The sequence below is a fragment of the Watersipora subatra genome, chromosome 9 (genome assembly GCF_963576615.1).
Source record: "Watersipora subatra chromosome 9, tzWatSuba1.1, whole genome shotgun sequence".
NCBI classification, from domain to species: Eukaryota; Metazoa; Bryozoa; class Gymnolaemata; order Cheilostomatida; family Watersiporidae; genus Watersipora; species Watersipora subatra.
The window spans coordinates 45,283,966-45,309,639 of NC_088716.1; the positions used below are offsets into that span (position 1 = coordinate 45,283,966).

General features: G+C 34.9%; 1 protein-coding gene across 1 annotated transcript; it reads left to right on the plus strand.

Moving 5' to 3' along the window:
• Window positions 1-9,466: 9,466 nt before the first annotated feature.
• On the plus strand, window positions 9,467-21,930 carry LOC137403573 (S-adenosylmethionine decarboxylase proenzyme 1-like). Its single transcript, XM_068089534.1, has 8 exons — window positions 9,467-9,662; window positions 10,141-10,227; window positions 10,554-10,680; window positions 11,113-11,187; window positions 11,647-11,865; window positions 16,325-16,417; window positions 19,395-19,550; window positions 21,392-21,930. Exons 1-8 carry the CDS (start codon window positions 9,559-9,561, stop codon window positions 21,530-21,532), a joined length of 1,002 nt encoding a protein of 333 aa, XP_067945635.1. The 5' UTR covers window positions 9,467-9,558; the 3' UTR covers window positions 21,533-21,930.
• Window positions 21,931-25,674: the final 3,744 nt, after the last annotated feature.

Consider the following 25,674-nt stretch of genomic DNA (forward strand, 5'->3'; position numbering starts at 1 on the left):
AACTCAGCCCCCAGAACAGCGCAAACCTAAATTGCACCTACATGTATACTTTATAATAAAAAATACATCCTAAAAACAATGTCATACAGCATTTCACTTATTTGACTGGTGACTGAGAACCAGCAGAAATCTTTGGTCTAATTCTTAAAGGTTGACTTGCAACAAAATTCACATTACAGTTATTTGGTATCATAAGATTCACCATGTCTTACTCTGTTGTGTTGTAGGTGCCAAATATGTGGGAATGTGATTACAAGCTCTTAAAAGCTAAAAATTGAACTGTTAATTGCAGCCACACGAGACCGCCATAGTTTGGATTCGCTTTCCAAAACGGCTCACATGAGATGTAGTTGTTACAGGATGGTGTCTATTTACACTTTCATACCATTTCATTCGTCGAAATATTTTTACAAATATACTTCACGCATTCAATAAAACCATGTCTATTGTTCTTACGCGTCTGTTTTATCGTCATTGTAATGCTGTCACTTTTAGCACTGGTATCTTTTAACTAACCGTAAAAAATCGTTAAACTTTTTAACCTTAGCTCGAAGGAGTAAATATCATTGTCTGATAACCATGACGAGCCTGTTGGTTACCTGTGATAATCGAAAAGTGCTGCAAAAATTATTTTCGAAGTATTGGGTCACATGATCAGATTACGACTTGACGATTAGATCAAGCTGAAACAAAACTGTAAAGTAGCGAGCATCTATATTTGATACGGGGGTCTTCGGTACAACCCGAAGAGTTTGTCATAAACTAGTGCTACGATAAGTTTATATTGAGCTTTTTATTGGCCTTTCAATTCACGTGAAAACATCATGTGACAAGACGATAACCAAACTGTAATGAATACGTCAGATAAATAAACAGATTCCAATCTACGGCGGCTTTTCGTTTTTGAGCTTTAAAGAGCTTGTAATCACATTTTCACGTATTTGGCACCTACAACACAACAGAGTAAGACATGGTGAATCGTTTGATACCAAATAACTGTAATGTGAATTTTGTTGCAAGTCAATCTTTAACATTGTTCATAGACATCTAGTATGAAAAAGCCATATCACCATTTTTCCGATGACAAGACTGACGGTTGGAACAAAGATTGCATCATGTGGGATCTGAACTCGATATTGTTAGCATATTAGACCAACACTCAAAGAACTGTACCTCTCACCTGTTCACAGGCTTTTTAGAATGTCAGTGTAGAATTAACGATTATATGTACAACTATAAAATGTGCATATAGTTGTTACACATAACAATTTTTATCAACACACTAAACAGCCAGGGTACTAGTATAGTGATGTAAACAATGTTCTAAAAGCCTAATAAACATGTTGACAGTCTATTAAATCTGAAGACCAGTTTATCTGTGCTTGTGTTTGAAAATAAAATAGCAAAACTGGAGTTATCCTCCCCTACTAAATACTATGCATTGAATGATTATCTACTGACTGCATTTTCAAGGTGAGAAAAGGTCTGTAAATCTATTGGTGCTGCCAGAAATGATGACAAAACTGTGCGGTATCTTGCCAAGTTCTTAAATTTAATTGCTTCAATTAGCACCAGCCAGTAATTCTATGATGTAATATAATGTATTGCGCATCTAAGTAATAAATATGAATATGTAGTTTAAATGAATAGGTCGAAATTACATGATATTCATAACCATACATTTTATAAATTAGCTCTTTGTAAATTAGTTTACTAATTTAATGTGATATGACATAAAAATATCCAAAAATGTTTTTAATCAAACCTAACGGCTGCTGTAAGAATAATTCAAAATCCTATTAGGTTTAAATATAACACTGAGTACAGTAACCTTAACTTAACTTTATATATATTTTTAGCCAAATTATTGGTGAGTCTTTGTTGAGCTGAGTCTAGTATTTCATCATCACATCATAAATAACAATGGGTGACAAATTTTAAAGTCTTTTGGAGTTTTCTACTCACTAAAACGATTGTGAGTAAACAACTTCTCTGTTGCAAGTTCAGATTTTGAGTAGGTTTATACATTGGGTGCAAATTTTTTAACAGTTAATTTATGGAAAATCAGATCTACACTTTGCTTATAAGCCATAGATGTTGTTGGGATGACACATTCCAGAAACGAATATCGCTTTACTGGTTAGATGCATAAATACTTAATATGTGAGTTTAACAATGTGTTCAGTTAGGAGAAATTCAGCTGTTTGGAACTATACTAGAATTAAATATAAAATATGTGAAACGTGCTTGTAGACTTTACGTAGTAATAACTATGCAAAACTTAATAAGCTTTTACAAATACTTAGTTATAAACTATGCACCTTGGTTTCAAGCTTTAGAGTGTTTTAAAATTTTCAGTTTTAGTTAATTGAAATGTAAAGCTTATATTTTTACCTACGTTCTAAGTTTTCAATAATTTTAAATTGTAATTAACTTAGAAATTTACAAAGTTTTAGAAATTTTTACTTTTAGTTAATTGAAATGTAAAATTTATACTTTCACCTACTTTCTAAGTTTTCTATAATTTTCAGTTTTAGGTAAGTTAGAAATTTAGAAAGTTTAAAAAATGTTCAATTTTAGTCAATTGAAATGTAAAATTTATATTTTACCTTATCTTTTGAGTTTTTCATAATTTTTCATAGCCCAGTTATGAAGCTTCCAATCCTGACTTACGTAGTCATTAATTTTGCCCCACAAAAATTTATGTTTGCACTGTTACAGTTAGATATTCCATCAGTGGAGATTTTAGAAATAGTAGCAAATAACCAATAAGAAGTAGTGTATTGATGAAAATAGATGTAAACCCAAATAAACAAGCTTTGGGTAAAAAGATAGATTTGTATCTGCCAATGTAAAGCCTGCAACTTGCTCGTAATAAGGTTATTCGTTTGTCATAAATGTAAAAGAATAGTAAGTGGTTGATTCTGACTCGTTGAAGATTTTCCACACTAGGATCTGTATTGTTTTGCTATTTGTAATATCTGAAGGTAAGACAATATGCAAGACAGGCAAAAATATAACTTCGTATAGCATATTTAGCTATGAGTAAAAGGAAGGCAAAGCAAGTGTCTTTTTGAAAGCCTTTGTCAGTAACAATGACATGAAACAATCATATGGAAAGTCACTGGTTTAAAATCTCAGTTGATAAACAAATGATTAGTTATAAGGAGTTGTCTTCTTGAGCTGAATAATTGACTCAATGATCCATTGTAGATTTTAGACGATGGTTTGACCAACAACCGTAGCGCGCCTTTATTTTAAACTTGTTTAATTAAAGCAATCTGAGCTATGAAGTTGAAGTAAGATTGAACTAATAGTAGCAACTCTTGTACGATTGGCCATAAAAATGGTCAAGGAATAACAAAGAGTGGCAACAAGAGATGAAATTAGAAAGTCAAGAAAACACTGCAATGGTTGAGAGAACATAGAGGATAAACTTCGGTGTAAGGAGGGTATTGCTGGAGAACAGATGGAGTTGCGCAAAAGATGAAGGTTACAGCAGCTGACAGCTTTTGATGGCGTATATACACCTCTGTTTTATAAAAATTAACCTTTCATTGGTACAAAAGTTAATCATCCCTTCTTTCATAGTTGGGATTTTGAGCCTTTTGCCATTGACACGCATTGCTGCAATTTCGGGGCCGCCGAGTAGACAGATCTAAACCTTCTCAATGTTTTTTACTTCTCCCCTCTGCTTCTCTAGTTTGTATCTTGTGATATTATCTGCAAAACGCAGTTATTTGAAGTTGCCTTCTCTTTGATAGACTAATGCTTTAAATGCCTACATGAATTGTACTCAGGGCTGCTCTGCAGTGTATGACATGCAATTACATGTAGTATTTTGTGATATTATCTGCAAAATGCAAAACATTCTTATTCGTAGTTGATTTCCCTTTGTTAGACTAAACGATTTTAAAACGCTAAATGGATCAAGGCTCAATGACCTTTTGCAGTGTATGGCATGCAGATACGTGTGTATCTAGATTTACATGAACACTTGATATTAAATTAAAAATTCTATTAATTATTCGACGTTAAGTTCACAGAAAAACCGGTTTCATGGTAAACCGAGAAAAAAACCACTCTTGCAAAGAAAGCAGAAGTTTTTGCAAACAAGCACAGTAGCTACTAACAAAGGCTCTTAAATATTCAATGTTAAAAAATTTGTCTTATATACCATATTTCTACTACTCTAGTTGCATATGTGTTCAGAGAATACTACATTCCTACAAACAGCATACAAAGTGAGTGGTTGAAATAGGGTAAAGATTATTTCTAAGGCTGCAGCTATCAGTACACAAGACAGCAAGCTCTTCAGCTGATAGTTTATTTGAGGCTTTCAAAGGTTGCATTGCCTGCAAACTCTGTCAGGTTATGCTCTCAGTGTGCTTTGTTGATGATAGCTTTTCATGGTAATAGTAGACTTATTTTGTTTTAAACTCAGTGATGTCTAGACCCTAATATCTCTTATAGGTTTAATAGTTGTCTAACAGACATATATTATAATTTTATAAATTTATAAGTCTATGCTATTAAAATATAACGAAAAATTATTGATCATCATCGATAACTTTGTTAAGTTCCCAGATATATCCCAAAAATGAGCATTCCCAAATTAAAACTATTCTTTCTGGTGGTAAGTCAATTTAGAAAAACTATATATCTTTTTGTTTTTCCTGATATACATGTAATATTTAATTTTTTTTAAACTCGTTAACAGACTTTAGACTTGCACTAGCATCTAGTGATTAGTAAAAAGCTCACGCGTTGATCATACATTGTAAGGAGTTGTCTGCTCTATTTAATAATCAAATCAAGTGAGAAGAAAAATCCTACTTTGATACTTTGAATACGCCAAAGGTCAAGAACTGCTATCCATTTACTAAATGCTTCCAAAGATTTGCTAAAAGGTACTCTGTAGCCAGTTTCTTTGTTAGCTCACTCATTAGTGTATGTCCTATCATTATTCCAACCTGCTACGGTGATTACATAATTTGCAGCGAAGCTATGTTAAACAACCATGAGGTAATAAAACAATTAATTTCACACAAACTCCAAAATCATATGAGTAGAATGGGAAACTTATATTTTATGAGATTCCAACATCAAAATATTTTAGAACACACAATTGTAAATAGTCCCAGAGCTTGATAGCTATGCTATTAATATAAATTATCCCTCGATGTCTTTAAGTAAAGTTAAGGAAATTCAAGCATAGCCTTACATTCTGAGATGAGTTAAACTTTATAGCTGATAAAAGGTAACTCCAAGAAGATATGCGCTGACTTGAAGATGTTGAAGATTAGACATAATATGATTAGACTCATTCGTGAATGATGAGCAACAGAACAGAAGCATTAGTTTTATGCTGAGCTATCAACTCTAGTCCTAATTGCTCACAAAATATGCAAAGGATGTTAATTAATGAAACTACTCGACACTAGGAATACATATGACGCTTGAAATTAACAGTAAAATTAGGAAGACAAACATAAATGTATAAAATTAATTGCTAAAATTACAATGGATTAGTTGCTATCTCTGAGCATACTTTGCTTTTTTGTTATGTTTGCTGCTATGACAAAAATGACTAAGCAATTCTGAAACAGAGAAGGATGATTGGTACAAAATCATTACAGTGTTGAATCATGATGGTACTTTATATCTCATTTTAACAAATGGAGTGGTTGCCTCTCTAAATTCACTTCCTCTTATAACAACAGCTGTCTAGTTTCATCTTTTGCTGCAGAATCTCTTCAACACTATGTCATCACTTATTTACAAAATCAAACCAAATTAAAAACAAAACCAAAATACATATTATTATTCCTTTTATTAGCAGTAGTGGAATGTCTAAGAAAATCTGTAGTCTTTGCTTGGGCATCATCCTCACGAATGAGACCAAATACACATAGTAAGTACCTGATATGACATGTCAAACAAATGATGTGGTTTTACACGATTGTTTAAGTGGACACTCAGAAGAGGCTTTTGAAGCCAGTTTACATAACTAAATAGAGGAGTATCCCTGACAGAGAGTTAGCGAGTATAAAAATATAAAAACTAGATCTTTCTAAAGCTGTCATAAACGATTGAATACCGTGTCAATCTTTTTCAAAATTTTCAATAGCTCTTCTAGATCTAAACCTTCTCAATGTGTTTTACTTTTCCCCTTTGCTTCTCTAGTTCGTCTCTTGTGATATTATCTGCAAAATGAGGTTATTTGAAGTTGTCTTCTCTCTGTTAGACAAGCTTTCAATGCCTACAAAAATTCAACTCAGGGCTGCTCTGCAGTGTATGACAAGCAACTACATGTAGTATTTTGTGATATTATCTGCAAAATGCAAAACATTATTATTTGTAGTTGCCTTCCCTTTGTTAGACTAAACGATTTTAAAACGCTAAATGGACCAAGGCTCCATGACTCTTTGCAGTGTATGACATGCAGGTACATATATATCTAGATCAAATGTTTTACATGAACACTTGATAGTAAGTTGAACATTTTATTATCGGTCCTATGCTAAGTTCAACCAAATTAAATGCCTTGAAACATCAAAGAAAAGACTATATAAATAATAAAAAAATTTCCAAGATTATTTTGTTTAAAGCTGGTGCAGCAACGTATGAGTACGCTAGGCTTCATATTGTTAAGGTCAAGCGCCTTCCCTTAACTGGCTACTGCAATCCACCCCTGTTTCTGACAGAGAAAGAGTGTATGAGTTCAAAGTGAATAAGTTTGTATTTGACTGTAAGCGCCACAATCAATGTACAACAGAGGCATTCACTACTCCACCGGGAGCATGGCCCATCTTGCCAAGTCACCCAATTTACTACCATATAAAAGGAAGGTGGATATGTACAAAAACAAGTAAAAACATAGCACACGGTCGAAACTGAATATAATAATAATATAAAAAGAAGTATAAGTATGATTAAATAATTATTGGCGCCGCCGATTAAAAACGTACAGAGTAATAAGAAATAAGCATATACAACAGACAGGGGAGACGATTCACGATATTTAAAAGGACAAGACAGTATACCAAGTAAGGCATATAGGAGTAAATAAAGTAAATGCAACGTTCACCACAATATTTGTGTCTCAGCATCATATTCTTTTAATTTTCTTTTCTAAAGCTCTCGTATTTATCCCATTTGTTTTAATATTATGTGTAAACCTTACTATAACAAAGGTCATATACATCTGAAGCCTCGGGTGAGATGTGGAGTAAAGGAGTGCTTCATGCGGGATTCGAACTCACAACATGTGGACAGACTGGACTGACATTCTAACACCTGCATCACTCCACCACCTTCTCATGTTTCACAATAATTGTGCACATAGTTATTATCTGTGCTTTATTGACACGCCTGCCGATCTCTCACAACTCACTGGAGTGCTAGGGTAGTAGTTAGTGGTTTGGTGTTGATTAAAAAATTTTTGTAAGTGTTTGAGCTGTGATATGGCATGATAACATGACATGGCTTTCACACAAAAAATAGATCTTGGTACTCATTTAACTTGTACGCAGTAACTCTATGGTACTTTCTAACTCAAACAATTTTTTCCAATTTAATGCTATGTAGTAAGTTTTAAATTGGCAATGAGCAGTGGGCCACCGCAACATTAAGCTTTGAAAAATTTAGCTGAGAAGGAAAGCACATTGTCACAGAATCGCGCACAGATCTTCTCATTAAATTCTAAACGCTTGTTCGTGTGATTTTTAAAAGTTTAATAGCTTGGTTAGTAAATAACTCCTAATTTGTGCTAAACATTTTACTCAAGATCTCAAATTCAATTTCGTAAAAGTTTGATCAACGATGCTTTGAGTACACCTTTTGATAACTTTCTCATCAAAAAGTTGCATCAGTTGCTTCGAAATAAAAAAAATATTGAAGCACGCAGGCTTTTTGCACATTTTTAGCCAGTGCAGCTAAAATTCTTCTGCTGCCTTGCTGTAAGTGCTATGAATACAGACACAAAAAATGAGAAAGTAACGGGACGTCTAATCACTGGAAAGCTGAAAATTCACGTAAATTCTGTAATCAGTTAAACAATCAATGAAATTCATGCAGTACCAACAAATCTCTTATCATTGGGGGCCAAAAACTGGCAGCACTGAGACTATCAGACTCTGTAGGGTGTATATGCTCCTGGTTTGTGGCCGAGCATCACATGCCAGTCACGCAGCATCATGTGCTCATTCCAAACATGGCTAGGGCAAGATAGGCTCCTCCAGACTTCCTATATTGATGATATACCTTGTGACTATTTAATTTTGTTATCAACCCTGATGTCAAAATATGAAACATTCGCAGCCAAGTGTAAAAGTCCATTTGCCGGGTGGAATTTTTTTTGCTTGCGGGACCCATAGGTTGGGCACACATGAGGCATTCCAAGTCCAATCTCAAACCCTTCACAATATAAAGAGAATCAAGATAGTTTTTGCCTTGGTTGCTGCCCACAAGAGGTCGTCATAAATGAGTCAGCTAGTGTCGGTTGGCAGAAGATAAAGGTGTGCAAGAGCCCTCGCCCAATATCTTATAAAAAATTTTAACGATCTCATTCTACAATAACTGAATTCATGTCTTATAAGAAAGGCGTGCTAAAGATGGTTGTTTGATTTCTAGCAAGTCATTGACTGCATATTATTGTGCCAGTCACATAGAGTGTCTCAGGAGGGTGTCAAATTTATTGACACACGCGGGATGAAATGTATACTCCCATTATATGGCTGATATTTTTACCCACATACCCATATCGAAAAATTGGAATCACCCATTCATGTCTCTATAGGCTTTATTCCTTAGTGATCAAGTTTGACCTGTGAACTCTTATATCTTTCTCATTCAAAATGACTCTGACTTTTTGTGTCTAATAAGTGTCTTCAGCCTGAAAATGTGAATGTGGTTTCAATAAATTTTATTTAACAAAATTTTAAATCATTGTAAAAGAACATGTTTGCATAAACATGGAATATCTGTTTCAGCTCTAGTCTCACAACTGTTTGTATACTAGAATCAAACCGAAACTAGAGCTCTTTTGAGTACGAAACAGAAATTGTGTTTGCTATGTAGTGTGATGATAAAATCAGGGCCTAATTTATATAGTATCTATCGCATAGGATACCGAAAAGAGTAGAAGAAGACACATTATGAGCTCACACACTCGCCCATGTTATTCATGTAATAACATGCTCGTAGTAAATGGATGTTACGGGTAAATGTTCTCACAGGCAGAAACGTAAAGAGAATGTCTCCGCCCATATCTATTACATAACTTTCCCTTTCGGCGTTCTACTCGTCTACGACGGGTAAATTGCGATCTAGTTAAAGATAGTTTCATGCCGTATGTGCGTGACAACGCCAAAGAAGGAGATGTAGCCGTGCAGTATAAATAACCGCATAAATTAGCAGCAAAGACATTGTTGGTCGCAACGGGTTACGGAGCTAAGGCTAAGTGTGTCCATGCCTCCTTTTCTGTTGATCAGTTGAAAGTCAATCGCGTGGGTCGCTGGTACACGAGGTTTTTTCTCCTGAAGTCATTTATCCGATATGCCTGAGTATTTTTTTGAAGGAGCTGAAAAGCTGTTGGAGATTTGGTTTACAACCAATGACGAGCGGTTGTTAAAGAGAGCAGATTTGCGAGATATTAAAAGGTACTTATTAGGATAAATTTCAATGCTCTGATTTTCCAACAAGGAACAAATTATACACTATTAGTTGCTGCATCCTGAACTTTTTCTCGATCTTTAGGAATTGCTTGGAAACAAATTATATAGATATATTCGTTTGATGATTTGGCAAAGTTTATGTATGCGTCTTTTAATGTACTGGCGAGTTGTTTAATAGGTGTTTGGTTTAACGTTCATAGCTCTGGTTATAATATTTCTTTATTTCTATGCTTTGATAGGCAATGGTACATGCAGTCTAGCGTAGCATAGTTTTGAACTTAATCGTGGGATATCGCAAGGTTGAATACTTGCTGAAAGTTTTCCGATATGTTCTAGTTCTCATACTTCAAGCTTGAAACCTATCGTGTAGAAATATCTTGTTTAATGCGTTACAAATTTAATGTAGGCCTATATATTGTTGTTTTCAACAATACGTTGTTGAAAAAGTAACCACTGTTGACAGATCCGACTGGGAAAAGATATTACGGCTCGTTAATTGCGAAATCATCTCTGTCACAAAGAACGATTCTATGGACGCGTACGTTTTAAGGTAGGCACCCGATACTTGATAATATTGAACTAGATATATTATTAAAAGGTTATGCTTCAACTGTTACAACTAGCCAACTAATGTAGCTAGAGTTTTGCTTACTTGTTTTACATATCATATGTTTGCCCTACTTGCTCAACTTATAGGCTTATCCACCCGCTGTTCACATAATTTTGCTCTACAATTATTTGCTTGTTATCTGTGTTTCGGTTTTATCTCTTGAAGATGTGCACTCGGCAAATGCAACAGGATGTTAACGCTTCAATTGCATATGAAACATTTCACTACACTTATCATTGCTTATTGGATTGCTTTGTTAATTGCAGCGAAAGCAGCATGTTTGTGTCGCAGTATAGGTTCATTCTGAAAACCTGCGGTACAACGACTCTCCTTCATGCTATCAAACCTATATTGGCACTTGTCAAGGAAGTCTGCTCTCTTGATGCCATGGAGGTAAAAATTTACTCACTTGAAATACAATTCAAGACTGATGGCAATTGATAATCAGGCTTCTATAATTCAGTCTTATAGTTCAGTTATTTGTTTTTGTGTTAGATTCACATGAATTTGTGTTTGATGAATTCACATGATTGTGTTTTGATGCACATGAATCTCCACAGCTACTCAAGAGTTTAGATGTTTTTTTGAACATCGGTCTACTAACAAATGGATTGTTGTTGAACTTGCGTCATAGGGTAATTTCTTATTTTAATTCTTTTCAGTCTGTAGTTTGACTCCAAAAAAACTGTTGGAATATTTCCTGTTAAAATGCATCACTGTTGTTGGAAGTCTGTAGAAAAATATTTTAGGTTGTGGATTTGTTGATATAGTCAGTATTATACAAACTCTGTAAGGTAACTCTTGTTCCTGTACCATTTTTTGTAGGATTTATTCTTCAGCAGGAAAAACTTTGAAAGGCCGCAGGAGCAGACAGCTCCTCATACAAGCTTTGATGAGGAGGTATGTTGGTTGAGAGCGATTTGTCAAGGATATGACAGTCTGTTTTGTAGACAGTAGGCACATGTAACTGTCAGATGTTTACATAATGATTTCTATTGTTGCATTGAACCCCTTTGACAAGTCGTGCTAAAGGTATGTGGTGTGATCATATTAGTACAGATGGTTATCTTCAACCATTAACACAATGAAATTACAGAATTTAGCCAAAATAACCATTCAAAAACCTAATTTCACAGTTGTTTGGTTTACATATTTAAAATCAGGATAAAATGAAGATTAATTTAATATATAATTTATGGATAGTGACTGAATTCACTATGAGTTACAATGAAGTAAATTTTAATTTTCCAACCAAAGGGTCCAATTTATTTCGCAGATCGTTGTAATTGTAAAGGTGTAGAACTGTGAGAGTTTTATTGTGAACATATCTAATACCCAACTGTTTTTTTTAATCAACAGGCTCACTGGTTGGATAAAATCTTTCCTGAGGGAGCCGCCTACAGCTTTGGGAAGTTGAATGCAAACTGCTGGCACTTGTACACAGTGACCCCTCATCCAGTCAGCAGTGCTGTCTCAGCCCCTGATCAAACCTTTGAGCTGCTCATGAATGATCCTGATCCGAAGGTCATGAGCCATTTCTACAAGAGTGTCAGCACTGATGGAAAGATGGCGACCCAGGTATGTTGATGAGTCGTAATCGGTATTTAACCCTTTCACTGCCAACTATGTACAAATTCGGGTATCTGCCAAGTGCCAGCCATTTTACCGAAAATTGCCGATACTGCTTCGTGATATGTAAACAGTATTTTTCCAATTTCAATCTCTATCTAGAACATTTTTGTTACATATTTAAATTTGCCAACATTTTAACCAACATTGCTATGCAAAAATTCAATGTATCTATAATTTGTGCGATGATAAGCTATGTGAAGCTATGATCGATGCAAAGCTAAAGCGATCCTCCATAATGTTCCTTACTCTTACAAAATTATTACTTTCACCACTATCAAAGACAGTGCTGCTGCTTTAAAGAATAGAGAAAGCATAATATTATTATGCTTTATTAGTTATCTTGAGGTGTTGACTGATGTTCTAAAAAAGAATCAAGGAGATTGACCCACTAGAAGCTGAGATATAGCCAGCCAAACACAGGTCTACCTAATAAAGAATCAGAGGAAAACCCTTCGAAAATCCCGAAAACTGTGACATATGAAATCGATTTAATGTTCATGTGCCGGAGTTGTGCACCCTTACCGCCGTTACGTATAATGATTGTTTTGGCTACGAGATGTGAAAAGCTTCTCGCGATAGTAAATAATTTACAGACTAGCTCTGGTTTCTCAGGAAAATCAAGCAAACATTGTGTGGTAAAGGCATTTGCCCACAACCCCTCGCCGTGATTTGTCAAAACAGAAGAGCATATTTTGACTATTGTGCTTCAAATTTTAACTCGATCTCCACGGATATGCTCCGAAGATCTTCTGTTCAACGAATGGCGCGTGTATAGTCTATATGCGACATCCGCGATTGCAAGTCGTTTAGAATAAGAAATGAGAATGTGAATGTTTGTTCATTCATCATTTTTCTATTGTGTATCTACTGCAGCATTTAGTTGATTTTCATGATTATCGTCACTATTAACAGACTGTAAGTTCACTACAGTCATAATCTTAAAAAGAATAGCTTGACCGTGCTGCTCTTGCTGTAAAAAAAGAAAACGATAACTTTTGATTTGATTTTTCTATTGATCTATTATCTTATCTATGATTATTTTTTATGATTAATATTATAATCATAATGCATATTATACAAAATAATAATATAACTGCGTATAGAATAAATGATGTAACTAATATAATTTGTAGAAAGTGATAGCAGAATGTTGCGAAATAATAGATGCGTGTAATTATTTTATTCTAAAACTAATCTACACGTCAGAGGGACTGGTTCGGAATTCTCAGAGCAATGATTGTTAGGCCCAATTTGATTGTTCTATACTTCCAGGGATTAAACCAATTAAAACGCCGTGATTGTTATAGGAGAGCGCATTAGTTGGCTTAATTGACCAATGGCACACAAGTCGATTTCATTCGTCATATATTGATGACTACCAAAACACTTATGTTTTTTGGTAGACCTGTGTTTGGCTGGCTATATCTCAGCTTCTGGTTGGTCAATCTCCTTGATTCTTTTTTTAGAACATCAGTCAAGACCTCAAGATAAATAATAAAGCATAAAAATATTATGCTTTCTCTATTCTTTAATTATCTGTATAATAATGAAAAATGAATCTGAATTGGCTATAATGTCATCAACATAACTAATTACCTGTTTTCTGACTTGCGGGCGGTAATTAATGAACTCACACAAAAAACACCTTCGTTTTTAAATTAGAAATTCTCAAACAAAAGTTTAAAATTGCTTCGTTATTTTAGGCTAATTTTATAGACAAATCTTCGGACCACGCTGTCAAGTTCATAAAAGTCTTAAAGACTGTGGGTTATGTTGTCAACGAATAATAAAATCAGGTAACTACGCAATTGCTGGGAAAGTCGCAATAATGCGTCTACGGCAGTCGTCCCACAAAAACGCATTTATGCGTCTACGGCAGTGAAAGGGTTAAGTGTAGTTGTAGCCGCTATCCTTTTTCATCTACTAAGTAAAAGGATCATTAGTTACACGCATATACGAGGTGAATGCCCGGGTAATAAAAGTTTTTGCGCAGAAAACTTATTTTTATTTAACATATAACAGCACTTACCATTCTAACTTTCAAACTACATATCATGAGAAAAGCGTTTGTGCAGTTTGAATAAATTAAGAGAAAAAATAAAACAACTATAAAGGTTTTCAAACTTTGTCAAACAAGTGTAACTTTCAAACTTCATATAATGAGGAAAATGTTTTGTGCAAGTCAAATAAATTGAGAAACAAAATAAAATAACTATAAAATTGTTGAAATGTAAATGTGAAATAATTAGCGAGTAGTAGCTAAATGAAGACTGTTTTGCTACGATTACAATAAAAAATGATTTGGTAATGATACAAATCCTGTACGAAGTGTAAAAATCCAGAATAGGTTGAATTAATAATAACAATTCGTGCATAGAAGTGTGTGTGTATATAAAAAAGGCTACTGTTCCAACAGAAGGTATCCATCAAAACATTGAATATGACGATACTGGTACCTCTCGATATTGGTACAAATGTAAAAATCAGATGTCGGGTTGTCTGACCGAACGGAGAATGTAGAGGCTGTTCCTACTCGAGATAATACAATTGTCCGCATGAAAAGTATTGGCCTTGACCGATTTTTCAATTGAACTGAAAATGAAAGTTTTCGGAAAGCCAAAAAAGCATCGTGTTTCATAGAGTTAATAGAGTTTAAATTAATACCGCTATAAAATGCTATCATGTTTCATAGAGTTAATTGGGCTTCGATTATTACATCATTTATCATGTGCAATGGAGAAAGTGTGTATAAAGTATATATAGTAAAAGCTATGGATCGAAAGCCAATTGGATTGCAAACCTGGGGTTGCAATCTTCGTGAGTTCGAGTCAAGCTGAATGCAAAATTTTAATATCTAAGATTTTAATAGCCATAGCCGGACCGAACGACAGATATCCAAACAGATGGACAAACTTTCAGAAATATATATTTATATATTTGTCTATCATTGAAATTTTTCATGACAATTAACAATTTTGTTATGTTTATATCAGTTTGAATGGTTTTAATTCAATTACGTAATATGAATGTTACATAATATCGCTGTTGTAAATCGATGGTGTAGCTATTAGTTCAGAACAATTTTGAATTTTCAGTCAGCCAATCATGGACTGCGGAAGAGCTCATCAAAGCTGTGAGTGGGTGAATTGAATTATTCACATTAGCTGCAAAACTAACTCAGTTTAATGTTTATTCTCGGCAGTTTTCCGAATTTTGGACTCAATCATTTAATGGAATGAGATTCATCTATTAGACACATGTGATGCCATTAACATCCTCGAAACTACTTCTACACCTATTCGTATCTTTACGCTAAGCTTATATAAATTAGCACTATTATTGATTCAATATGAAGTGAAAGGAAGGCATTCTAACTCTGAGTAAAATACCTACCTGTTGTTAAATATTTTGACTTACTTCCTATTCATTGCTACATACAGTAGACGATCCTTCAACGTAAATAATCAGTTCCGAGAACGTTTACATTACAGGGATTTGACGTTATATGAACAGCAAAATATATGTAAATGACTTCTGTTTTGAGATCTTCTCAAACTCACCCCGTTGGCCCTTGGAAAAAACTAAATATAATTTCCTAATTAAATGACTGTGTGGTAAATGGAAATGTCGGTTTGCTTGGAGAACTTTTTCTCTTTTCGTCTTAATGTTATTTGGTTCAAAGTTCATGATTATTGTAGTTTTACGTTAAGGGGAGTGCACACATTCAATGTCATTTTAAACCATTTTGTCACTTTGTTCCCTACAGCAAGGTTTAGTTTGCAAATAAAAAAAGAAAAATCGTTTTATCTGTCTAAAAATAAACTATAGCAAATATATATCTTTGCTATAATAAGAGCGGTGTCTGTCCGAAACTAGTTTCGAAGGTTAGGATAAAAAATCGCTTTCGATCAGACTCCAACTCGTGGCATTCACCTTGTTAGACTGACATTCCAATATCTACTCCAATTGATCGTCTTTAGATATTTCGGGAGAATCATGCTGCTGCTTATTCTCTAAACTTCATCAGCCCACCCAACAACCTCATACGGAGCACTATACTAACAGGGTACTAGCATATGTAATAGAGATATCCCGATACGTCGTTTTCTCCCCAAATGTGAAAAGTAAAAAAGCAATATTTTTAAGGCTGTGGCACTCTCATTATTCAAATAGGATTTGACGACTTGCATTGACTTGACGCTTTGCATTATGTGAAATTTCTTATGCAATACAAATCAAAAACTACACAAGCTCTTAACGATAAGTAAAGTGGATGTACAGGGTTCATGTTATAGTCTGCTATATATGCTTATCACTGTTTTTTTCAATATATCCCCAGAATAAACGATCCAAAGACTATCTGAATAAAATAAAAGGAATAATATTGTACTCTCTTGTTAACCAGAGCTCCGGGATCGACACGATTCTTCCCAAGTCTGTCATTGATGAACACTTGTTTGAGCCGTGTGGATACTCAGCCAATGGGCTCCTGGCGAATGTAAGTATAGATTTGTTAAGCTGCATGTGATTAGCTCTATGGTTAACTTAGGTACTTTTTCAGTCTAATAAGAAATATCAATTTTAGCAGTTTTACAACATACTTATAGTTTCTTCATGTTTGGATTTTCCGAGAGGCAGTATATATTTTCTGTCCTTAGTCTGCTCTGGAGGTAATGAGCCGCCGAAATGCTGACGCCTCTCTCCTAATTGCTGACCAAGAAATACTCCTCATGAGTCTATGTGGCAAAAAATTGCTAGTGTGCTGTTTTTCATATTTTTAATGCAGTTATAGAGGGAGACTGCCTGTGCTGTTTTTAGTATTAGAAATAAGTTTGCTGAGAACGAAACCAAAATTTAACTTATATTAAACCTTGCAGATTCTCAAGCAAGTGTGATAGATTTATAATGTCGCTTGTATTGATAGGTAACAGCACACATTAGACTTCAATTCTGTAGAAATGTCTATTTGGAGATTTGTTGAAATAACATGCTCAATGTTATATCTCTGACAAGATTACTAGGCTATCTTCAACAGTGATTTTGAAAAGCTTCAGACACGGCGATAATATGTTACAGATACATTACCCGGCGCATTATGCTTTCTAGTAATGGGCGCATTACATTTTCCAGTAACTGGCGCATTACGTTTTCTAGTAACGGGCACATTACATTTTCTAGTAACGTATAGTTTAGTAGATAGCCAGCTGCTTACCTAACAGGGCAAGGCCGCTTTGTTTTGTGTTTACCCGTAGTACCGTTTATTTCACAAGGAAATCGCTGTAGACTAAAACAATGCTGTCTGTCCCGTAACTATTTTGGTCAAGTGTGTAGACTGCCGTTGTCAGACTTTTCAAACGTGCCATCATCAGTCATGTTTGCCTCGTCTGAAAGAGATAATGGTATTAATATTGGGGGTGGGATTGGTTACACGGGTCGCTCACCTTAACAAAGGTTACATAATGCCATAAAATCTTCACCTTGTTCATAAAAGGTGAAATGGAGGTGCATGAAAGACTCCATTCAACTCTCAAACTGTGAATGAGATAATCAACTTTTATACCAACATATTTAGTATGAGGTTAAACAGCTTCTGATTAGGTTTTAGATTTGCTTTAGAGATTAACAGAATTTTAAGTAATATTTTACGAATTCATCGCTTGAAATAATACCTTCACTCGTATTAGCTACAATCCGAGACTTTTCTCTTAGGTTTAGCCCCGAAACATTCATGTCCATGTTTGCCGCGCCGATTGCTACCTTAACACCTTTCCCACATGTTACATGGACTCTTAAAACCTGGCTGTAAGATCAATAAGAATCACAGTTGCTACACTCTATTACTCAAATTTACCTCATTTCACAACGTAAAATGCAAATCTTCAGCAAATACATTACCACTTTCACAAAAGTATCTCTTATTATAAAATATAAAAATTCTCACTTGATGCATGGAGAGCAGACCTATAATATGCATTGTTTGTTTTTCAGCAAACTGAATTAATGATACATTGTTTATGGAAGTTTTCTTCATAAGTAAAAAGTTGGTTGTGTGACTGAGTCTAATTAAAGCTTTCTTATTACCGCTGCCCATTCATTACCCAGCTAATTAAGTTACTACCAATACAGTCGATATGTTCCCTTTTTTGCTTGAAGCATGAATCTCATACATCTATTAAGTCATCTCAATTTGCAAGCTCTACTGACAGATCAAGGCTTTTTTTAAAGTGATAATCATATTTATATCTCATCTAGAAGAGTTAGAATAGTAGAACTATGTGGTGATGGTATGAGCTCTTTGCCTACGCAGTTACAAGTTTAGCCTTTATCTCCACTTGCTGATCCAAGGTGCTGGTCAAACTTTCATATTCAATTCATACATTAACGACATTGGCAATTTAATAACAAGTCAAGTAGTAAATATGTGGAAGCAATGAAACCTTTATATTGTTTTCTTATTGTGAAACCAATCTGATGCATGTTATTAATTTAAATTTTTATCAAATTTGCTAATGTATATTGTTGGATAACACTTGCAAAAGCTTAATCGTTGTAAAAGAAGCAGGCTTCACTGGCATGTACTGTTTCTGCTAGTCAAAAGACTTGAAATCTTGTCTCGGAATTCAGAAGTAGATTTTTGAACTAAACTCTAGACCAGGGTTGTTACATGTGCTTAGATGTTTTATATTCATCCCTCTTAATGAAGTCGCTTATGCATTTGTAAAATAATTGTACATTCTTCACTTATGTTACAATTTCTGCATATACGACTTTGTTGCCTTGTGATGTGGAACACAATGTTTTTCCGTCCCCATCATATAACGTTTTTTTCAGCATATGATATCCACAAAAAATTCTCTTAAAATTTGGTGGTCAGTGTGGTGCATACATCAAAATAACAAAGATGATCATAAGCTATTTGGCGAAATCCATCGCCCCCACGCCTGAAAGACATACGATGCTCGCTCTTTCTCAGCTCAGCGTTATTCGTTTTAAGTTATAGTGACAAACGAAACTGGAAACAGATGGTAATAAAATTTTAGCTGATAACAATGTTGCAGTTTAGTAAAATACGTACTGAAACTTAGCTTCAAGTATGTGTTTAGTGAGCTAAATTCATTTAAGTTAAATTAAGAGGTTCATAAGTTAAGGACTCTCTACGGTGTCTACTGCACATAGTACATTGTAATGTTACATTTTATTACATATCATAACCACTGAATACACTAAAGTTACTGCAGGTAAATGTGGTTACTAATGTTAACATACCATTTTATTACTAATTTTGATATGTACAGGATGTATACAACATTTTGGTGTTTTTTACAAGGAGTGTTGCATTAGATAATTGCTATGGGTTTCTATATCCTTCTATACGATTTTCTAGCTTTACTATGCCAACACTGGAACGAATTGAAATATTCTCGTACCATGCTTGCATCGCTTAGTTGCAATAACTATTCTGTTGTACTCATCAGGGTCAATACTGGACAATCCATATCACCCCGGAGCCTGAGTTTGCCTATGTGAGCTTTGAGACGAATGTTCCCCAGAGCAACTATGCGGAGCTCTTCCGGAAGGTGGTCAGCATCTTCAGACCTGCCAGCACCTCTCTGACCATCTTCGCCAATCAAGTGAGTATTAAGACAGTTTTTTAACTTAACTGCCTAAACTTCCGGCCAGCTTTGGTAGATATGGACTTTCGGATTACTTTAATATCGATTGGCCAGGTCAGATCTTTTTGAAGTGCGGGTGACATGAGGCTATCAAATTTGTGTCACTGACTGTGGTTCATGGTCGTTTATGCTTCTAGATCTGACATCCAACGTGTGATGTGCATCCAGATACAGTGTTATTTAGGCTTACAATCATGTTATTTTGTATTTACAACAACTAGTTTGGTTAGTAAGTTCTCTGCAGCTTTACATTACTCTAACCCTTTCAGTCTCATACAATGGAAGATATAAGAAAGGCTGTTTGACCATTCGTTTAGTCAACATCCGATGATCATGTAAACCTTTTCATAGTCGGCTGCGATGATCTCCTTTACAAATTACTACGCATTAATATAGAATGCTAATGAGATAAATACTTGAACAGACACGACTAAAAGCATCATCCCATAGATACCAATCACGTTTGTGATTCATATCAAATATAAAAGAAACATGTTCAAACTTGAATAGTCCATATCAACAAAACAAGTTCAATCTTGCAAAGTTCATGGAAAATAAACAAGCTCAAACATGCAGAGTCCATAAAAATGTAAAAGAAAAAAGTTCAAACTTTCAAAGTTCATATCAAATATAACAAATAAGTCCAAACATGCGATGACCATATCAAATATATAAAAGTTCAAACCCGCCAAGTTCATATCAAATATAAAAAAAACAAGTTCAAACTTGGAAAGTCCTGACATCATTATTAATTGTTGAGCTGCTGTCTAATCACAAACATTCACCCATGTGAAAGAACTCAAGTGAAACCATTGCTTTCATTAACATGTTCAAATTAAATAGAGATGATAATCTCTATTGATAATTCCCACTTTGTCATAGTGTGTCTGTCTGCGTGAATATATAGTTTGACCAATTTCATCCAAACCTCACACTGCCGGTTTCTAAAAAGATTTGGTTTCAAAACTATATCTGGTTCCTATGAAAACCAGCCTCTTAGCTCTTTCTTTCGCTACTGTGCTAAAATTGCTAATCTGACCAAATTAATTCTAACTTATTTTCGAAAATTCAATATACCACTAGTATTTATGCAATATCTCGAGAATCAATCCAGATATTGTTCAAGTGTAAATTGCATCATATTCAGAACAGAATTCTCTACAAGATAAGTACAAAATCTTCAGTGAATCCCACTCTCACAAAATCTCCAACGCTCTGCATTGAATGAATGCGCTGAATTTCATATTGCCATGATAGCGTTCTGGTTTCCTGTTTTAAAAATAATTTGAAATGGTATTGCTTAGCAAAAAAGCTTTTCAATTGGTTGCACGTGATCGACAACGAGGTTGTTTCGTTGAAGACAAAATTTGATTGGTCTAGCTAATGTGCAGGCTTCGTAATGAAAAGAAAAGTGAACCCCTATTGATTAGTCGATTCATCGGCTTATGGTCTGTACTTCTATTACTGCGATTGCCGATACACGTGCTCACGGTAGTGAAAGAGTTAAACACTCACCTATGAGACATTTGGTTGAAAAGAAACACCAGGTATCGCCAGGCTCACTGCTAGTTGTTATTTGCGTGAATTAAACATTGGTGAAAATTTATTGCTATGTTTTTCCGTTGGCCTGAATCTATATGATATTTAGTTCCTTATGTTGAATCGAACGAAGGTTTCAATAAAATTTTTTTTTTTGTATTTTTGCTTAATTAGCTGAAATAGATTTCAGCAATGCCCTACCAAGACCATGTGTGTTTAGTGTTTGATACGTCAGCTAATGGCGAGTTCATGTGTTGCAGGCATCGGTTGCCAAAGATAGCTACAGGGAGGCAAGTGACAACTGGTCTGTCATAGACACCTACCGTCGAACTGATTTCAGCATGTCAATCCTTGGGAACTATAACCTCACCTACAGCTTCTACAAGAACGTCTATAGCTGAGATTCACAGTTGGCATCCGACTCTTTGCATCGGGTGCCCTCAGCTGCCCCCTTTACAGCGGCACTACCTAAAAACGTTTCCTCGCTAGACTGTAATTTTTCAATTTCCAGTGTGTGTTTTGATTCGCTATTTATTACTAATCAAGCCTTAGGTCCCATTTTACAACCTGTAGTTCCTTGTCATCATTGTAGTCGATATGTTTTTCCGAAGTGCAGAATTGATTATCGTTACCAGCGTACTAGACCAGTATCGTTTGTCCCAGTTGTGTGTCGAGGCTCGGTTCTGTTCTGGCTTGCCGGTAAAAACAGACGTAAAGTGCTTAGTCTTTTTGGTTTTCAAACTGGTGAACATTATAGCTGATATGACCTTGTTGTGAATAAACCATATTCAATAGCCCAGTGCCTTCCATTCATGTTCAACTCGCCATTTGCAGTACTTGGCATAAACAGTGGCAATTATGAAAATTGTGCTTGTCATCGTTGGGAGATGCCACAAAAATGTGTTCTCAAACTAACATTATTTGAACAACAAACAACAACGTACATTTATGATTTCGAGATGGCTGAGCAGATGTTATAAATAGTATGCATCACGTTGGTATCAGTCACGTTGGTATCACATGTTGAATAAGCAATTGGTTATGCAACTAGTTACCATACTCCTGCATAGTTAGATGCTGATCAAAAGAAAATATTTGACAGAAAATTCTGTAAGCCCCTATGCAACTAGTCCTTTGTGATTTATTGTCACTTGGCACCAGTTAGGTAACAGCTGGTCAGTGGCTAAAGGAAATCTCTGAACAAGTCAATGAGGGCAAATATATAATTGGTAATACCAAACATTAGTGCTTGTTTACCTGACCTATGATAGTACTGTGTTAGCAGTTAACTCATAGACCCAGTTCATTCTGTCCTAATGAACATGGCCAGTCCAGCCTTTGTTAAAAGGCCTTTGGTTGATCATAACTCTAAAAACCCCCAACATTTTTTTCCTGTCACTCATTGTTGGGCTATGGCTCTGAGAATTGGCTAACATTAGCATAGCTGTTTACAGCTGTAAAATAAGTTACTACTTTTTGCCTTGGTAATCAATCTATTGCTGTATTTCGCATCTAAAACACCTCTGAGATTTTATAAAAATTATCAAGTTAAAAAGCCACTTGAGAGATCAAGTTTTATCAACTTTACATCAGCATACATGCAATCATTCATGTATTGCATCAATACAGCGTGAGCACGCTCACCACAATAGAACTAGTGCTTGTAAACTGGCGTATAAACCTAATCACAATCTGTCACCTGATGAATTTCTGCCCAATTTATTTTTCTATTCAGAAGTCAATTCCGAGATTATAAGATAATAAGTTTCTTCGTACCAACTACAGCATGTGTTCATTTATGAATGTAAAGTCATGCGTAAACTTAGTATTGTTAAAAAAATGTACTAAGACGTATGCTTTTATTGATTTTCGGTCAACCTTTACTGTAATAATAGCCATATCCATTCATCCATCTGTCAGAAAACACAGTTGGTGGTTGTGATTATGTACTGCTTTGTAAGGGATTAACCAGTCATGATGTGTCATGGCTTGCCAGTCCGACGCCATCGCCTGCACGGACCATTGGCTTCCCAATCTTGGCCTCCCTGATTTATTGGCACACCTGACGATCTCTCACGAGACACTCAACTACCAGTGTACTAGTTGAAGAAGGAATGCGTCTGCTGTAGTAGCTACTCCAACTACTTGTATTTCTAATAGTATTTCAATAAACTTTTGAGTCCTTGATGACTATTGAAACCTCACATACCTAAGACAGGATTTTTTACAGAAGAGTAGTGACTTATCATTGTTTGATATTTTATACTAATGGCTGGTTTCCTTATTACGAAAACAGTGCTTACCTACATGTACTTAACCATTCACCGGTTATGATCTGGGCTTCCTGGAGACTTTGAATTAGATTGAGAGCCTTATAGCCATCCACATGGGAATGAAAGAGAAGGGAAGAAGAAATGGAAGAGAGAGAATAAGAGAGAGTATGTTGGCGAGATATCTATAGGGTGGTTATAATTGTAGCCTTGTATCGTATACGTACTTTACCTAAATTTTACAAGCCATTAAATGCAAGGTTTCATTATCAATAGATAGAACAGGTTAAGTGCTAGAATGTTGTTACAAAGAATAAGGTATACAATAACTTTACTCTATTTATTAGCGAGTACCCCGTTATGCAATGATGTAAAATGCATATAAGGCTCTGTATGAATTTCTCTACTTAAAATGACTGGTACTCCAGCAAATCGATTTGTAATTTTGTAATAGTATATGAGCATTGGAATCATTTCTTATCTTTTGCGTAGTAGGATAATTCCCTGCTTCTACAAGTTTGTATTTCTACAAACATTTTGATCGTAAAATATGATCATAAAACCACAAAAAGTTATATCACCTCTTTTGTAAGTTTTTTACTAGTCAGAACACAAAGTAAGTTTTTTCATTGATTTTCGGTCAACCTTTACTGTAATAATAGCCATATCCATTCATCCATCTGTCAGACAACACAGTTGGTGGTTGTGATTATGTACTGCTTTGTAAGGGATTTAAACCCACGATTCATTAACCAGTCATGACATCCCATGTCATGGCTTGCCAGTCCGACGCCATCGCCTGCACGGACCATTGGCTTCCCAATCTTGGCCTCCCTGATTTATTGGCACACCTGACGATCTCTCATGAGACACTCAACTACCAGTGTAGTAGTTAAAAAAGGAATGCGTCTGCTGTAGTAGCTACTCCAACTACTTGTATTTCTAATAGCATTTCAATAAACTTTTGAGTCCTTGACGACTATTGAAACATCACATACCTAAGACAGGATTTTTTACAGAAGAGTAGTGACTTATCATTCTTTGATATTTTATACTAATGGCTGGTTTCCTTATTACGAAAACAGTGCTTACCTACTTAACTATTCACCGGTTATGATCTGGGCTTCCTAGTGACTTTGAATTAGATTGAGAGCCTTATAGCCATCCACATGGGAATGAAAGAGAAGGGAAGAAGAAATGGAAGAGAGAGAATAAGAGAGAGTATGTTGGCGAGATATCTATAGGGCGGTTATAATTGCAGCCTTGTATCATATACGTACTCTACCTAAATTTTACAAGCCATTAAATGCTAGGTTTCATTATCAATAGATAGAACAGGTTAAGTGCTAGAATGTTGTTACAAAGAATAAGGTATACAATAACTTTACTCTATTTATTAGCGAGTACCCTGTTATGCAATGATGTAAAATGCATATAAGGCTCTGTATGAATTTCTCTACTTAAAATGACTGGTACTCCAGCAAATCGATTTGTAATTTTGTAATAGTATATGAGCATTGGAATCCTTTCTTATCTTTTGCGTAGTAGGATAATTCCCTGCTTCTACAAGTTTGTATTTCTGCACACTTTTTGATCGTAAAATATGATCATAAAACCACGAAAAGTTATATCACCTCTTTTGTAAGTTTTTCACTAGTCAGAACACAAAGTAAGTTTTTACATAAAACTAGGTTTGTATTTATATGCAATATCTAATATATACAATAAAATTAATTTGTTGAGAGTTTGTGTTTATATATATTTACATTCAACATTTACTAGTCATTTCTACATATGGTGCTACCAGAAAACGATAAAATATTAATAAATAAAAAGTTATTGCCTTGTGATGTCAAAAACACAAATGATGCTACAGATGAAAGATTAAAAAAACATTAAGTAAAAAGGTATTACCTTGTGATGCCATGAACGCAAAAACTAAAAGTTATACAAAGAAGTCTTGAAACTACTAAGTTTAAATATACATCTTATCTCATTTGATAAAAATATTAAAAGAATTAGACATTCAATTGTTGAGTGCATCCTTGGGTGAGTACAACATAAAATTATCATGCTGTGGATATCTGGTACTTGAGAATTAAAACATATCAGTGATATATGAAGGAGTTGTCTGCTCAATCCATGTGAATAACCATATTCGGTCAAACGCACAGAAGTAGTCTTCTCTTGATACATATTGTAAGACAACCTAATGCGGCATAACTCACAATTATGTTATTTGTTAATCAAAGATCAGCTTCAAACTTTCTGCT

Bases quoted from the DNA above. Each gene is read 5' to 3' on its own strand.
- LOC137403573 (XM_068089534.1), top strand. From the start codon at position 9,559: ATGCCTGAGTATTTTTTTGAAGGAGCTGAAAAGCTGTTGGAGATTTGG. The intron at 11,188-11,646 runs GTATGTTGGTTG...TTTAATCAACAG, and splicing joins ATACAAGCTTTGATGAGGAG to GCTCACTGGTTGGATAAAAT. The intron at 16,418-19,394 runs GTAAGTATAGAT...TGTACTCATCAG, and splicing joins CCAATGGGCTCCTGGCGAAT to GGTCAATACTGGACAATCCA.